Raw genomic sequence first — 18,613 nt, 5'->3', positions numbered from 1 at the left:
CCCCCCTCTTCTCATCCCTCCATCGGGGCAGTGCAACTGACTGAAGTTGTCGTTAGACCAATACCAAAGGCAGGATATTAACATGTTTTCGTGCACAGTAGAATTGTAAATGGGCTGATTTATTAATGTCATACTTATACTGTGCCGGAACAACATAGGGGGAACTGCTGCTTTTTCTTTCCTCATCCTTACTTCGTTGCCTGAATCACGTACTTTCGTAACCAACAAAGCTGGGGTTGCGAGCTACAGTGGTTTAAAGATTTTTACAATTTTTCAAATCCTGTTGTGAATGAACGGAACATGATATCTTATTGATTTTTGGTTTGTATATAGACTTTATGTCATACTTGCTGTCACTGCTTCCGAAAATCGATTTTTAAAGTGACAAATGACCATTTTGTCACTTTTACGTAGTATGGGAATGCAAAGTATATAGCGGTACAGTCCCTTACGCTACACAATATGGCGCTTACGATAGTTTTCTCACTACAGTACGCAATCAGAGTTCAACAGATTGTTAAAAATGTTTAATATTATTTAAAAAGTTGTTTTAAATTAATTTATTTACATCAAATTTTTAGCATTTTAGTAGAGGTGTTGACCAGAGTCATGCTGTGCAGTGAACTGTTGCGAACAGAACCAATCTTTTTTCGCGTGCTCATATGACCGTATGCAGTTGCGGGCGCCGTAAAACTCTTACTAAAACAAAAAAAGCTCATGAACTGAAACGCTGTATTGATTTTTTCTTTTTCATTCCCCTGTTGGTGGTTAGGGACAGCTTGGTGCAGTCTACTCCTTTAAGTTATTTGTGTCAGTGTCACAATGTGGGTGGTTTTTGAGCCTACTTCTTTCCTTTCCTCCTGTTGTTTCTGCTTGTCTGTCTGACTGTTTTTTCTTGCTCTAAATGGCCAGTATTGAGATGGTGTGCTTTCTTTTACTCAAACTCATACAAACAAAACTCACTGTCACTGTTGTGTTAAACCCCCGGGGCAGTGCCACTGACTGTAGTGTCTTTAGGCCATTCCCAAAGGAGGGACATTTCTCGTTCAAGTACAGTAGAATTGTAAATGGGCTGATTCATGTCACGCTCATAACTGTGCCTGATCTACAGCTGAGAACTGCTGCTTTTTCTTTCTTAATCATTACTATTGTCATTTTCCTCTACTCCTTTTGTATGTTTGTCACTCTCTTGTGACCTACTATTTCTGGGGTGCCTTGATAGTCGAAGCAGACCTTGTGCTGTTGAAGCTAGAGAGGTGAGCAGAATAAGTCTGATTCCCTGTAAAGACTTCTCTGTTGACACCCACCCCTTGGCGCTCATATGACCGTATGCAGTTGCGAGCGCCATAAAACCCTCTACTATTTAAAAAAAAAAATACTGTTGTGTTAACCTGCGTCCATAGAAAATATGGTGGTTTATCAACTCTTTGTTGGTGACTATCACTATGCGAGCTCAGTGGTACCTTGCACTAACATCCAACGTCGGACTTTTGGGAGCATTTGTTGCAGCTGTCAAGGCTTTAGAAAAGTCTTTCACATAAGCCAAAAATTGTTATGGTTTATACCCCTGATCCATCAAATTTCAGTTTCATTTTGTAATAACTCTTGTTTCATAACACCAGTGCTGCTCAGTGGTGACGTGGCTTTTATATTTAAATTCTGGGTTTTTCCCCCTCATAAATGTGTTTTAACCATTGCTGTATAGCTGTGAAAAATTTCCTAAATGGACAATAAGATAGCACTTACCTTGCGACTTGTCTAAACATCTCTTTTATTCCCTTATCAGGGTGGGCGGACAGTGGCCAACAGGCCTCACCTGCAGATCCTGGAACCTCACATGAATTACTTTGAGGAGATCAGCAATGACGCTCTCTCCATAAGAGGGTTTCAGGAATATCGTTGCAATGATTACCACTTAGGTGAGATCATGTGAACCTCATGTTTGCTAAGAGGCCATCAGACATTTTACACAAACCATCCAAATGTTTTAAATATTTCTTTAGGCCATAAGTCATATTTTCATGTTTGCTCAGTGGCTAATAGACATTATTTACTTTACTAACAGCTCTATTTTCAGCCATGTCACATTACCATAGAGCCTCTGCTAAAAGGTGTTGTGGTGGTGCCACTTGATCAAAGGAGAAGTTTGAGAGATAAATGATGACAAGAGCATATACTCTAGTAGATTTTTTCAACAGTGTATGACATGACATAGATTTGTTATTGAACTCAGAAAAGTGCGCAGAATAATTAGAACAGCCAAAAAACATCTTTTCGCTATTATGTCTATAAAATAAACAATAACACACCAATGCACAAAATCTGGAAGATGATTAAGAAATTAAAAGGTACCAAAAGAGACACAGTCAGACATATCTTAAAATAGGTACCACAAATCCAAATTTCAAAGTGCTTTGATCAAACATATGTTTGTTGCATCATAAAGAACTATGCAAACCACAAACTTTGGTGTTTGAATTATAGAAATCGGACAATAAATAAAAAAAGGACAGGCGTTTGAAATTTGTGGACGTCGTAAATTTTTGGCAACTTTAAAATCACGTTAAAAAGTGCGATTTTGTGAGTTCACAGAAAATTTATTCAGGTACTTAAAGTGTGTATTATCATTTGTTTCAACAGGTGCTAGTATAAACTATGGAAAATATCAAGATGAGGACAGTCAGAGTTTAAATAAAGCCAATACAGAGACTTAAAATTGGAAAAAAAATTACTCCTTGATGCATAATGTTAATTCAAACATGCTGAAAAGACTGATTTCAGACTTCAATAAAATGGAAAGTTATTGCTGAAAAGAAATGAAATTACAGAACATATTCACAGTAGTGCAAATTCATAGCCCAATTTTTTTCAGAGTTCTGCCACTTCAATTTAATCAGATATGGAACCACAAAAATGGGAAAACTGCCAATTTTGCGTATAAACAGAAAATAACAACACGATACACATGGCCTGAACACTTTTCAGAATAAAATCACCTAAAATCATGGTAAATGTCTGAAACTTTCCATGCCAATGTATTTTTGGACGAGGAATCCATTTCTGTTATCATTTTTGTGATAACATGAAGCATTACAATGATATGAGGTTAGATAAGAGAAAAAATACGAAATTATTTGGCATAATTTCAACAAAATCATCTATAACTTCTATAGAACAACAAGAAAGACGCCCCAAAGTTCTACCTCTATGTGTTTTTGGGCGAGGAATCCATTTCTGCAATCAAATCTGAGATAAAATGAGGCATTAATAAAGTAAATATTCAACAATGGCAGATCAGATACACAAACACACACAAAAACTCCTCAATTCTAATTACTTTTTTTTTAATTGGAAAGAATCTCCAAACAATTTTTTTTCAAAAATAAAAAAAATTGGGCAGAAGCTCTCGCCCGGGCAGAGCCCATTTTCGTTTCAAAACGATTTTTTTCCAAAAATATAAAAATTGTGCAGAAGCTCCTGCACGGGCAGAGCCCATTTTCAAATCAAGGGCTTGGACACTTGGGGAGAGGGTGGAGGAGACACAAGTTAGATCTGCAACAAAGTTCAAATTCCCCATGGTTCTTTAATCTAAAAAAAAATTGGGTTTATTCAGGAATAGATCTAGCAATTCTAAAGGTACCGACTTATTCGATAATCACGAATTATTATGAATGAAGCCTTCAAGTAGGAGAGTCCATTTTCAGCAGTAAACCAGCCTCTAAAAGTTGTATAAAAAAATAATTCAATTGGTGCCGGTACTTGTTTCATGAGTCTAAATAGATATATTGGCTAAAAGAAAACAATTAAATGAATTAGTTATCAAAAACTTTGTCAGATATTCGCGATATTCAAGAGAATATATTCATTCATCAATGAACAAATGCCAGCTGCACCCCCTTCACAGATGAGTTCATCAAGCTTGTTATGATCTGAAAAGAGAGGTCACCAATACGGAATCATCGATAGAATGAAATGGTCACGTGACCAGAAAATAACACCAATTTTTAATGACTAAAAACAAATTGATTTAGATTTTACCATATTTTCAAGAAATTTTAGCTTCTTATGTTTCTATCCAAACCAGATTTACAACAATACTGGGTACTGAATTAATTACAGGACGCTTTGAATGAGACCACCCGTTCGCATGTTTGCGATCTCGGCTTCAAGCGCTAGCTAGATCTAGGTCAGGCAAAGGTTGATGACTTTATGAAGAACTAAGTAACACTATAACAATCTAATTAACAAAATCAACTTACCGCACATCTCCTGAATATCCCTATCCATGATTGGAAGCACAATGCAGCCCTTGACATGCACTTATGTACGTGAATAGAGCGTAATCGAAAATAGGTAGTGCACGTAAATAATTCTCCGCCATTGCTGAATCAAGCGCGTCGCCAGAGATGGGACCAGCATGTGTGTTTACTAAATCAAGCGGCGCTAAACGGCTGCCAGACCAATCATAGTCATTTTTACACACGATTCCCTTGACATGTTCTTCTTTTGCATAGTCCAGGGTTCTTTCGGCCAATCATTAGTCAGACTTGGAGATTTCCATTCTAAAAATAGGTTCTAAAACTCCCGATATTTCTGGGTCAACAACTAACTTTAGCAACAAGCGCTTGGTACCGGGTGAAAGCTTATTCAAAGCTCGTTCTTGCACTTTTTGTTTCATGACGATAGCAGTTATATCCGCTTAGCGCGAAGGCATTTTATGAAGCACCCTAAATTTTTGTCGCCGCAGCCGGCGTGAAAAATGACGCGAAAAACGCATTCCCGTGCATTTCGGTGACCTTTTTAGAAAGCTTACTATACAATATCTCGTTCCGTGCTGTCCTCAATTGTTTGATTTTAGCTAAAAACAATAGTTGAACTGACTTAGTTCGAAGCGGGGTGAAGATTGGTGTCAAATTAGAAGAGTTATGGTTGATTAAAAATGACCAGATTTTGAGTTTCCTACACACTTTCAATTGCGCAGAGGTGGGGGTTTGTGGTACCTACTTAAAACCAAATAACTGCTTTGGGTTGGAGTAATGTAAATAGACCCACTACCCTGTCTGTAGGAGGTGAAACTCCTCCAATGACGAAGTATACACATGGACCCCAACCCCCTCTGGGATCCGTGTCCGATGCCTACTTTGGTGTATCTTCATCTTCTCCTTTCTTCTTTCTTACTTCTTCTGTCTCTTCTTCCACCGCTGACCTCATGTGGAGCAAAACTAGAGGTCATCCATCCCACAGAGTGGGCGCCTCATTGACCTTGAGGTCCAACCCGTGCAGAGGGGAGCTGGGTACCTGGCGGTTGAGGTGAGATCCGTCTGCGGACTGTCCCTCACCAACACACTTTTTTGGCCCAGGTTCTCCTCATAGACTGGAAGGTGGCACGGCCCATGACACTCAATCGGTTGGGAGCTGAAACCCCTTCAGTCCCTGGGTCGATCTTGACGATAGGGTCTCGTACTTTCTCGTGAAGAGTATAACTCCGGGGTAGCCCTGGCACAGCTTTGGCTATCCAAGCAATGTGCTCCCTTTTTGGGCTCTGGAGGGTGGGGAGCCCGGATCCGAATCAAAGTGGACCTCCTGGTGAAGGAATCCTTGTCCTTTCTGTTGAGATCAACGACCAACACTCTCCCACAGACTGACTTTAAAAATAAAGTAAAAAACTTCCCAACATTAAGCCCAAACTGGGTCCACGAAAACCTTCGGGCCTCTCCAGAAGAGACAAAGTCATTTTTACTCGATTACGCATCGGACACATATCCCTGACACACAAATACCTCCTTCAGGAAGATGAGAAGCCGTTTTGTGTCGGATGCGACGCAACTTAAAAAGTTATTTTAAATAAAAAAATTTATTTACATCAAATTTTTAGTATTTTAGCATTTTAGTAGAGGTGTTGACCAGAATCACGCTGTGCAGTGAGCTGTTGTGAATGGAACCAACTTTTTTTCACGCGCTCATTTGACCTTATGCAGTTGCAAGCACTGTAATACTCTTACTAAAACAAACAAAACAGAGGAGACTCTATCCCAATGCCTCCATTTTCTCTGTGGAGGCCACTTTTTGATCATCTGGGACTGCCCTTTAGCTGGATTTGTTCTTACCTGTCAAATCGATACCAACCTATTGTTATAAAAGGACTTAAGTCATCAGATCATTGCTCTTAAGTATGGGGTCCCCCAGGGCTCAGTCCTCTGTCCAGTTTTGTTCACCATTTATACTCAACCACTTGTCAAGGAAATAGTAAAGTATGACTTAAAGTAGGTACCACAAACTGGCCGTGCGCCCCAGTGGCGTACGGTCACGGAGACTAAAACCCATATTTTTACCCTCCTAAAACAGCATGTGATCATGTATATAGTTACATGCAGACACTTGATATATCAGAAGAAAGAGGAGCTTTTCCTCTTTTTAGTGGTATTATTTATTTGAATCAACGATTCTTTTGAAAGCAAAATCTTGTGGGATAAAAAACAACACGTTCGAGGTTTTCACTGCTATATGTTGGTATTGGTGGCAACAAGACCGTTGACCACAGTGCCAAAGAATCTCTGAAACTACCTGAAAACAAAAATAGTAAAATCCTATTCTCTGGCCTGAAACCCGAAGTAAAAGAACACATTTTGGACCAAAATTTTAGAACTAACAAACTTCACTACATCCAACCAAAGCTTTTGCCAAGGAAACCAGTGTCTCTTCTCTGAGGAGAAGACATAATTTACACAAGACTAAAAATTGGGCACCTGCATGCCACTCACAAATATCTACTTGAAGGAGAAGAAGATCCTTTTTGCGTGGCATGCAGCCACAAATTTTGCTATTCGACACATTCTAGTAGAATATACAGTACAGTTGATATTGTAAAAGCATGTAAGAAATTTTTACCACATTTATGAACACTTATAAATGTCTGTCCATATTTTTAGTACATAACTAAGCTTGCGGCAATAATGTATTTTTTTGGCACTTACATGACCAAATCTGTGTCAATAGTCTCGTAAAACACTTAATCAATCAATCAAGCAGATCATCTACACAGAGGTTTAGTTAGGTTTTCATATGATGACTTTGTTTTTCCATCCAAAAATGTTTCAGAGTGCATCCCAGAGGAGAACCTGTACTTTATTGTGAGCCCTAAGGATGTGGTGGTAGCCCGTCTGAGAGACCAGGATGACCACATCACATGGCTCATGGAACATGAGCAGTATGAGGTAAATGCAGGAAGTAGGATTGTAATTTTTTTCTTCTCCAGAATCCACCCTTTCCAAATGTCCCCTTGATAGACGAGTGAAGCATTCTGTTGTTTATGGACATTTTTTCTTTGGAGTTTTGAAGTTACAACCTAAGAAGTGGGTAACGGAGGGGCAGACTCTTACAAACTATTTCATCGAATAAGAATCCTCTAAACCCTTATTTTGCCACCTATCTAGCATGTTAATCACCACCATATCCTCCTAAAGTCCTTTCTTTTTTCTTTACAGTCCGTTTTCTCAAAACACCGTTTTAATATACTTTTTAAAATAACTGCACCATTTTTCATCCTATCCAAATGAGTTTTTTACAGAATGAAGAAAAAATATAACACTAAAAGATTTTGAATTCAGTATAACATGGATAGGTCGAGCACAGAAGACTTGAAATCATGCATCCGTTAAACTGTGCATGCAGTCCCGGTTTTTTTCTTCTTCTTTATCTTTGTAAGATATCCCTCGAAACCACGGATCCCTTGAACGACCAAGGCTAGTCCCAACAAATTTGAGCTATCCATGTTATATTGTACATGGAATAGATTTTTGGTGGTGGTGTCTGGAGCGTAAACTTTCACTGATTTTTTTGCAGCCATAAATACTACCTCCAGAAAAAAAAGTCGGGAAAAAAAAACAGAGAAAAATTTGCTAATTTGTTTTGGAAAAATTCAATAGACAATTTTTTAGAACTATTGTTTCTTAACATGTATGCAAAATAACCAAGTTATATCGATTAAAAATAAGTGAGAGATTAATTCCACAATGCTTGTTATATGTGTGAAATGGTTCCTATCTTTGTTATTGACTACTGTTTTTGGGCTGTAGTGTATGGTTCGTCTCATAGTGTCGTTGCTTTGACACTTTTGTAGAACTGTTGTGGCGAGTGCTTACACAGTTCACTTCATTTTTCGCCATATTCCTTCCATGACTGTTCCTTGGCACTTCTGACTATTCTATTGTTGTGTTGTCTTGCAAGTCTGCATTTCCCATAGTCCTCATCTAGCTTTGATTTTACCCACACCTTGTACAACTCCTTCGAAAAATACTGTACATTATTAGAAATGCTTAATATGTCGATTAATTAATGTGTTTTTTTGTCTTTTACACAGGAAGCCATGGCTGCTGCCTCAGAACACAGCCGAGAGCTGAAGATGCACACATATTCTGTAAGGCTGCTATTACATGTTCTGTCAAAGAGGGTGTTTTGCCTCGTTATTGTATCTGTCTTTATTTTATTATTAGAAAAATTGTATGCTCCTAGAACATGTGCATGGGAATAATTTATTCCAAAATTCTCCATCTTTAAATTTGGGCTCATGATATTTCTTGGACTGCTGTATATCTCATTTATCTTTTTTTAAAAATCATGTTTCTATGGCTTGACATGTTTCTTTGGTTCAACATTTAGCTAAGTTTTGTGTGCTCATGATACATGATCTTTTAAGCTTCAGAGGAAAAGGAACCAAAAGATATGGTAACTGTTGGTGTCTTTTCTTAAGGGAGGTACACTGGAACTCAGTTTCAATTAACTCAGATTCAATTAAAGGAGTTGGATTCCCTGCTTTTTTTAATTAATAGAAACCAATAAAAATAACTCGGATTCAACGAACACATAAATAAACAAGCTCGGACTCAATGAAGTCGCTTGCAGGGTGAACTGCTCTATGTGACCCATCAATGGCCTCCTTTCATACCAACAGACGCGTTATTATCATGCACCCATGTCTTAGCTTGTATCGGGGTCGGATGGGTGGGCCAGCACATGTGCGACGTATGACTGTCTTTGCATGTATCTTGGCGGGGGTGTGGGGGGGGGGGGGGGGGTGGGAGGCAAATTGGGGGTACAAATGGTCCAGGCACGGAAGTTCAGTAGAGATAGAAACGCGACACAGTTATTTTTTACCCCGGCTACAAATCAATATTACTAGCCTTGACATAGATCTACGTAATGAATTTCGTGCTAGACTGTGGAATCTTATGTTGCAGTATGCTAGGCTCTACACAGCAACATAACTTGTTTGGCAAACAATACGTTATAGATGATAGATGACACAGGTTTGCATTTTAACAAATCGGCCCTTTAGCACTGTGTGTGCTTGGTAGAGTTCAGCGTATTTTCCTTGAGTTTTCCTGCAATTCTTTGTTATCAAAGAAAAGACAATACCTCTCATTTGAAACCAAACTATTTTTGATTGAAAAAGTCAAACTATTATTATTATTATAATTATACATTAATTGCGCGGTGCCTGTAATTATCTACACAAAACCACATATTTGCCATAGCGAACACTTGGATTGAACGAAATTGAAGGCCAGGCCCAGCGACTTCATTGAGTCTCAAATTCCATTGTTGCTGGTGATGGGTAGATTTTGAACCAAATTTGCTAAAATTTATCATATTTTGAAGTCATGTTTTCTAAAATTCTTCATCAACATAGAATCGATCCTTGATGCAAAAACTGCTGGAAAAAAATTAATTCCATTTGTTTTAGGGGCTTCATGGCCTGTTGTTGTTTCATTGTTCAAAACTGTGTGTGAAAGCTTTGCCGTTGATTTCTTAAGATATCAAATTTTAGGACAGTTGAGGGTCATAAGGATAAATGTTCTAAAAAAACTGATACAGCCCTGAAACTTTATGTGCATGTGAGAAAAAAAATGGTATAGGATATTTAAGAGGCGGGACCTCCGAGTTTAACGCCCATCTCCGAAAGGACTGAGCCAAATGGAAAATTCTTGTGAAGTGCCTTTCCCAAGGACACAATGTCGTACCGAGCTGAGACTCGAATGTATGTGTTTGTTTATAGATCCATTTTAATACGACAGATAAAAGAGATATTAACTTTTTCCCTCTATCAGGAGGTAAAAATTAGACTGTGGAAACAAAAATTAATTTTTGATGTGAATATTATCATTGAAAGTATTCTATAACCCAGATTTATAAAAATAAATGTTTTCTACAGTTTTCAGCTCTTTACATCATTCTTGTTTGAGAACAATTAATTTTACGTTTTATGTTTATTATTCAAGATGGCCATCTTTTCCATAGCAACAGTTATGTCCTCACCCCCAAAAATTACCTCTATTTCTTTTGCAAATCATTCTAAGAGATACTGGCCATCATTTCCATAGCTTTTTTGTGCTCTTACTGTTATGTTTGAGTAAAGCTTACAATTGGGTCTTGTGCATAGTGTCTTTCTGGTGCTGGAATCTGTTTTGAGCATGAAGCATGTTACTCATTTATTTCCTTAATGGACCTAGAAACACGCCACAGGGTTATTACAAATTTCCAGCTTCGTATTTGAGCTTACCTGGAGAGAAATGTTCAACTCCTAGAGCATACTATTTAAATAGCTTCCACCTTCCCTTAGTTTATTTAGCAAGGTCAGTTTTATGTAAATTTGTTCTATAATACACAAATGCACATTGTGTATGATTTTTGTGTTACAGTTTTTCGTATCACTCAATTTTAGTTTAAATAACAAATTTGACGTCTTCTTGGTTGAATTTTATTTATTTTTCAGTTACAGTTTTTCGTATCACTCAGTTTTAGTTTAAATAACAAATTTGATATCTTCTTGGTTGAATTTTATTTATTTTTCAGTTTTGTTAGGATTGGTCCGAACATCAAGTTATTTCTCTAAAAAAAATAATGATAGTCTCTTTCTGAGTTTGTTTGCTTAGGCAAGTGTCATTTCACAGCTGTCTTCTTTAGAACTCCGTATGTGTCACGGCATGGTGGAATCAGGCACTCCTCAACTTTTTGGGCGTATGGAGTTATTGGTATCATGTTTAATTGCCTTGCTTTCGATTAAAAAAAAATACCCATTCATCTTGGATACAATCAGGATATTGACGATTGAAGGAGGTGGGGATTGCCTGGTTTCACAGGTAAAATTAGCGAGAAAATGGCCATCAAAGTTTAGTTATTTCCTAAGCAAGAGAGTCTGTGGAAACTTAAAATGTACATAATTTTTGCCTTTAATCAGCGTTTTTTCAGGAAAATCCACACACAAATGTGTTCTTTAATGGGCATGCAAGGTGTTGAGCCAAAAAGCAAAAAGTCTATAAAAATTCCCAAACCTGCAGAAAAATGCCAGTTTCTTCATTTCCATTATTTTAACGAGCACCTGATTTCACCACCCTGCCTCACATATATGTGTCAATGAGGCGAGAAAATGGCCACCAAAGTGTTGTAACTCCAGTAGCTAAAGAGTCCTTGAAAACAGAAAAATTACATATTTGTGCCTTTAATCAATGGTTATTTTTTAGTAAAATTCACATGGAAATGTCTTTTTGTATGGATATAAAAGACGTTAAGCCATAAAATAAAATTCTTTAAAAATCTCCTTGCTGGTAGAAAAATGCCTGTTTTTCCTATACCTGTGTTTTGACAAGCGCCTCATTTCACCACGCCACCTCACGTATTTCTTTTTGCTTTTTCCTCTGCACAGTGCTTTACTGTACAGAGCTAGATCTATAGATGTTCAAGCTAATTGATCATTCTTTTTTTACCAGACTTTTTCTTTTTTTCCAGGATATCGGACGTGCTTACCTGAACTATTTGATAGAAGAAGATTGCTTCGATGAGGCTGGACGGCTATGCGTGAAAATTCTGGGCAAAAAGAAGGAGCTGTGGGAGGAGGAGATTTACAAATTTGCCAAAATCAATCAACTTAAGGTCTGTATGACCATCCTAGCTGTGCGTATTTTTTGTAGGCTTATCTCCTAGTCAACAGTGTCAGTGTCCTATGACCTCTCAGACGAAGCTCTGCAGGTGGCTTCATGCTCATTGCCACTCTGTACGGCGCTTACTTTATTTGAGTAAGTAGAGAGAGAGAAACTGCTAAATCACTGTGATCACCTTTGTATACTTCACATACCATATATTTTTTAACTCATTCGCTACGCCGAGCCGTGGGGGGCGGCGCGGCTAAAGTGCCGTCAGTACGCTAAGCCGCCCCCCGGCGGCTCGAGAACCGACGTTCAATTTTAGCTTGGTTTCTATTCCAATCCACATATCCATGTTAAAATATAAAGGTCATAATATAAAGTTGACTTCCGGGTCAAGCGTTTCCACCGAAAATTGGAAGTTTTGATTCAGTTTTGAAACAGGATTTTGAAGTTTATGCGACATTGTTTTATCGCGAAGCCCAAATTATAGCCCAGACACCAGTCTTAGTACTTTTACACAACAAAATGTATAATTATTTTCCTCGCTAAAGAAGTGTAGGACTCTTCTTTATAATATTGATACTACTGGACTCAAATTGCCAGTGCACTGAAATTGAGAAATCAATATTTTTGAGTGCTAGATCTAGATCTAGGCCTAAATCTAAATAGTCAAAATATTTTTTTCTCCCCAGAATCACTACTTTTTAGTGAATTTACTCAAAAAGTACCCCCTAAGACATGTATAGGTTTATTCTAAATGCAATTCTGAATAATTCCATATAAGATACGAGTATTTTATTCTGTTTGGAATCCTTTTTTCAAAATTATTATAAAATTATTTTTTTTTCAATATCGGAGGTTATGATCCAAATGTACAAGTATTATGGAATGTATGTATATAACTGCTCATTTGTCAATATTTTCCTGTTCTATATACAATTATGGTTATTTTGATGTATAATTTGACTAGGTGCAAACATATTTTGCGAGTTTCATCTGAGATTATAAACGATTTTTTTTCAAATTTTATCCGCAGCCAATCACAATTGTGTTGCATAATCGCCTCTTACAGGAACCAAAGTTGAAAAATACTCAAATAAACAATACAGATGTATTCTACAAACCATACTGAAAATGTTGGTATATAATATTATGTTGATATTTATTTGAATTTATGGCCCCCAAGACCTGTGAACTGCGCACTAGTCATCATCTCATTTCGCCCTCCCGAAAAAAAATTCGTCCACAAGCCGAAAATAATACGTAGCGAATGAGTTAAATGCTCTGTTTTGTCGACTAAGATTTTATATTGGAATAGTGGGTTTTTTTTTTTGTCTTGGGATTGTTTACCCTGTTTTGATTTGATCCATTTTTCTAAAACTTCACATGAATTATTTCTATACATACTCGTCACTGCCTATGTCCCAGTATTGATGTACCTTTACGTTGGAATACATATTTGTGTCATTTTAAGTGCTCTTTTGAGTGAATGCTTCATGTATTTCTAACTAGTAGTAGTAGGAGTAGTAGTAGTCGTAGTAGGAGTAGTAGTGGTGGTGGTGGCAGTAGTAGTTGAGGTAGTAATAGTAGTAGTGGTAGTAGTAGTAGTTGAGGTAGTAGCAGTAGTGGTGGTAGTAGTAGTTGAGGTAGTAGTAGTGGCGTCGGTGGCCTAGTGGTTAGGCTCTCAGACTCGCAACCGTAAGGTCGTGGGTTCGAATCCCGTCAGGGACCCGACGTTGTGTCCTTGGGAAAGGCACTTTACACGAATTTTCCTCACTTCACCCAGGTGGGAATGGGTACCCGGCTATAGACAGTGAAAAATCTTGTCAGTATGTTAGTGTTTGAGCGCTTAATCAGGTGCTTGCACTGTATGCTTCCCGGGAAGCTGAGATTGTTTCGGAGTGTTCTTTGGTCTGCAGGGGTAATAATATAGTGTAAAGCGCATAGAGTCTGCTGTTGAGTGGGGATTTGCGCTATATAAATGCTATCTATTATTATTAGTAGTAGTTGAGGTAGTAGTAGTTGTTGAGGTAGTAGTAGTAGTAGTGATAGTAGTGGTAGTAGTAGTAATGGTAGTAGTAGTAGTAGTATTGGTGGTGGTAGTGGTGGCAGCAGTGGCAGCAAATTATCTAAATTGTGGTCATGAAACATCTTCCAAAAAATTTAAGGCATAAGATGTGGCTGCCCACAAATATATCCATGTATATGCCCTCTGTTTGTGCGGGTGTGTGTGTGTGTTATTATTTTTTTAAATCCTGAAGTATTACATCAAGGACTCCTAGTCCAAATCAGGCTTTTCGCCATTTGCTTGACTATCTAATTTTTTGGCCATGTTGCTTAGCATACAGTCTTTAAATGTCTGGCTTTCCTTCTCACATATGAGCAATTGTGGTGTGTTCCGATGAACAAAGCTTCTGGAAATATTCCATTCAGATTAATTTTAAATTTGAATTCTGTCTCCTCCATTGTTCTCTTTTTGATCAAACTGTTTTGAATCTGCAGTTTAGCTCATCAGTAGTAGATGTATCTTTAATATTTTCATGACTTTTTTTGTTCATTTTCCAGGCCATAGCTCCTTACATTCCAAGGCAAGATCCTCGTTTGAACTCTGCAATCTATGAAATGGTGCTCAATGAATTTCTGGCCTCAGATTCTGATGTGAGTCACTTGGTAATTTGTGGAGTCTTAAAGTTTCTTAATTGTCCAATGACAGCTCTTATGTTCCTGCCAGTGTCAGTGTAAGTTAGGACAGTTGCAGTGAGCCAACTGAAAGGAGTCCCTGTGATGTAGTCTTTAGTTTGGTGGTTGGGGGTAACGGTTTTTTGATTTTTTAAAGTCTCTTTCTCTTGTTATCATCACTGTAAGTTTTCCATAATAAGACAACTTTTATTTTCTTATTGGTATTTGTGATGGATGGTAAGAATATCTCTAGCCCTTTGAACTCTTAACTCTTATTGTTAAAGATTCTGGTCTTGTGGAATTTCTCACAATAGAACGTATTTATTGTACCGTCGTATGATATTATTTTTGCCATATAAACTGAAGACCAAAAGAATTGTGGTAGTACTAAATCATGTGGGCCTAAAAGAGATTTGGATTATAAAATATGCTCTATGGATCTACACCTGAAGCATGGGTTTGAATGTCTGAAAACATATGTGAGGCAGCGTGGTGAAATCTGGCACTCATCAAAATAATGAAAGTAAAGAAACAGACACTTTTCCGCTGGTTTGGCTATTTTTGTAATCCCCCCCCCCCCTCAACATCTTCTATGTCCATTTAAGAACTTATTTCAGTGGGTGGTTGGCGGGTGCTCTGGTGTGGTTTGCTTCTTCTTTCCTATCAAACATCTATTGTCCTGATCTCTCCTCTTTCTGTTTTATGTTTGTTACTCTCTTATAACGCCTCTAATCTTCGGCTCTTATATGACCTTATTGTGTTGCAAGTGCCGTGATACTCTAACTAAAACTAAAACAAAGAACTTATTTCAGTGTGAATTATATTGAATAATGCTGATTAAAGGCAAAAAAATATGTAAATTGTCAGTTTTCAGGGACTCTGAGGCTTTGTAACTAACCAAACTTTGGTGGTCTTTTTCTCCCTAATTTTGTCTCTGAAACCAGGTGACCCCCACTTCATTCAATCGAAAATATCTTGACATGTACTTAAGATAAATGAGTAATTCTTTCATTGAAAGCAAGGCAAATGAACAAGCTTTAATGCAATACTGCAATACTAATAACTCCACATGCCCAAAAATTGACGAGTGCCTGATTCCACGGCATTGTGACACATACATTCAAATACCTGCCAGACCATGAATGACTTTTGTATCTTTGGTGATAACACAGCCTCTCTAGGTTTTCATCTGTTTCCTAAATATTGTTTTCAGCGTTTTTACCAATTGGTGAAGGAATGGCCTCCGCAGTTGTATGATAATGAGTCTATCATCAATGCCATCCTTGGACGTTTGGACAGAGAGAAAGATCCAGAAGTCTTGCTACAAAGCTTGGGCCAGTTGTAAGCTATCTTTTTCTGCTGTGTGGTTTTGAAAGTATGCCAAATGTTCTTGAGTATTGATGGCTAGCTAGACTGGAGAAATAACAGTTTTTTTACTATTGTTTTATGTGTGTCTGTCAAGTTATTGCCCAAAATGAAAATATGAATGTATTTTAATATTGTCTGTTCATGTTTTATAAATTTCTCTACCTGTTAAAGTCAAGTGATGTAAAATGATGTTTGAACTTTAGGGTTCAAGTAGCTAAAATGAGTAACTCACAGCGTCTGTAATCTTGACTCCATCATGTTGACTTGATGTTGAACAATTTTAGACAATTTTACTAAAAAATATTTTCGTTAGAAAAGTGGTGTGTATTTATCAGATCAGATGTAAAAAAGCCCATGCTTGAAAGGTGCATGACGCCTCAAAGCCTTTGGTGTTTAAATAGAAGTCCTTTCAAAATAACGTCAAAGTTTTCAAAGATAATTTTAAACACGAAATTGATAAAATACCTGCTCCAAAAAAAGGTGCCACTAGAAAGGTCAGTTTATTTTCTATACTTTTAGATTAAAGTCATCAGCTTGGAATTATTTTTCATCAATCCTTGCACAAAACTCCGAAAGCATGTGACCCCCCACACGAGGAGCACCCAGTAACTACAGTTACTCTGCGGCGCTGGCCAGAACAATGCTTGGTGTTTTTGTTGGGAAAAAAAAATCATTGTGTTTGAGGTAATAAAATACAGATTTGCAATGATTTCTTAGTCTTGAAAAAAATTAGGCTCCATATTTATGTTATAGTTTGTATGGAAATGTTTGATGCACTTGGTAATCTTTTATTATGTCAAACATTGGGTTGCAGCCAGTTAATGAATTAAGCAATATTTGATTATATTAAAACAGCTGCCATTTTCTTAGAAATTGACTGAGATGTAAAAGAATGGTACCAAAATTCCCAGGAGACTTAGGCCTTTCATATGGAGCTGGTGGATTTGGCATACAGGTACTTTAAAAATTAAGTTTCTGGTACGTACTTTAACATTTTCCACCCTCACAGCGCTCAGAGAGCACAACCTTTGTCCCCACAGACCAGGATGCAGGTGGGGTACATCAGTGAACTGAACATGATGATTGCATGTTCACCAAAAAAGGAATTAGAATCAGAACTGAAAACATTAGATCTAGCACATTCATCACCCGAATTTTCATCATGGGGCAAGTGTAAAGCAGCACTTATGCCAGGTCTACTCAACATTGTTACAAAAAAAAATTACTCCAATTGTTGTTAATGAACTGATTTGGACTTCAAAGGCCACAAGAATAATTCAGAAAGGAAATTACAACTTTAACAAGTACGCATGTTGTCAAAAAAGAGATCATTGCTATAACATTTTTGTAGCCATATCACACTGTTGCCGATTAGCGTCCCATAGGGGAAAAGTGTTAAGCTGATACCAATAACTCTACATGCCCAAAAATTGACAAATGCCTGATTTCACCACATCGTGATACAAATGTTTTGTTTAGAAACATACTGAATGGTTTGAATTTGCAAAAGTTGTAATGTCTTTTAATGATTTTGAAAAAGTGTTGCAAAACTGGATGGTTTTACTACTGTTATTCTTACAATTTTAAAGTTTTATCATTCACTTGATTTAAACTTTATGTTTTTTACCACGGGTTGCTCCACATTCAATCTGGTTTACCAATTCTCCTTTCATGATTGATTTTGAAAATTTCTGTTGTAAATTTTAAATTTCCTTTTAATCCTCATGATCTTCACATTTATTCTCTTCTTCAGATATGCCCACCAGAAAGCCTTTGACAAAGCTCTTGGAATATATTTGAGGTATGGAAGATAAGATATAAGATTGATCTCAAGAAATCACTGTATTTACTCACCCTATAGTGCAAGTAATTTTTCTAACAAAGAATTTTTAAAGGGCATTCTAAAGTATACCTCCAGTATTCAGGGTGTCCAGCAAAGTCGTAAAAAAGTCGTAAATTCGGCGCCCTGTTTGTAAAGGTCGTAAATGGTAGTAAATTTGCCTTGCAGGTAGTAAAAATTTGGTAAACGGTCGTAAATTAGCCTGCATACTGAATGATGAAGCCAGGAAGACTTTTCAGTGAACCCTAGCCACGGTACATGACTCCGTTTTTGCCGGTCGCGATTGTGATATAATTATTCGGTCACCTTTTCCCCGTCCGAGAGTACGTTTCACACAAAAGCCGGCTATGGCGGCAGGTGGAACACGAGGCTCGATCGGGAAAATCAAGATCTACTTTCGCTTTCGTTACCACCCTGAAATTTGGCGTAGATAAACTGATAACGCAACATTTGTACAGGTTGTGCAGTATACCCGCTTTGTCGCTGTGCAAATAAAATTAATAATTACTCGGACTCTTCACCGTGCTGTCACTTGTGGGGGTGGGGTGGGGGAGGGGGTGAAAAGAAAATACAAGCTTTGTCCGATTTTTAGATTGTCGGGTTCGCCAGCGGGACAGGTCAGTGAACCTTCGCGCGAGGCACTACAAGGTACGGCATCGGTGAGCACCGGCATTTGTTGGGGTCGCCAAAGTTCATTAAAACGTTGAGCGTTGCGAAGTATAGGACTACGGAGTAGGGCAGGGGTTATTGATTTTTTTAAGAGACACTCGGGAGATGGGGGGAGCGGATGAAGGCAACACCAGAG

General features: G+C 37.8%; 1 protein-coding gene across 2 annotated transcripts in view; it reads left to right on the top strand.

Annotated features, from left to right (window-relative positions):
* The window catches only part of LOC101864013 (vacuolar protein sorting-associated protein 41 homolog), a gene marked incomplete at its 3' end in the record, with an annotated part of 77,580 nt that overhangs the window by 44,154 nt on the left and 14,813 nt on the right, over positions 1-18,613 (top strand). For both annotated transcript variants that reach the window (XM_005106946.3, XM_035972046.1), the window contains 7 exon segments: positions 1,787-1,919; positions 7,099-7,214; positions 8,360-8,416; positions 11,785-11,928; positions 14,487-14,579; positions 15,814-15,941; positions 17,722-17,769. In XM_005106946.3, the coding sequence (XP_005107003.3) occupies positions 1,787-1,919; positions 7,099-7,214; positions 8,360-8,416; positions 11,785-11,928; positions 14,487-14,579; positions 15,814-15,941; positions 17,722-17,769 (719 nt within the window).

This window comes from Aplysia californica, unplaced genomic scaffold (genome assembly GCF_000002075.1).
Source record: "Aplysia californica isolate F4 #8 unplaced genomic scaffold, AplCal3.0 scaffold00565, whole genome shotgun sequence".
Taxonomy (NCBI): Eukaryota; Metazoa; Mollusca; class Gastropoda; order Aplysiida; family Aplysiidae; genus Aplysia; species Aplysia californica.
This window is presented reverse-complemented; position numbering and strand designations above follow the sequence as displayed.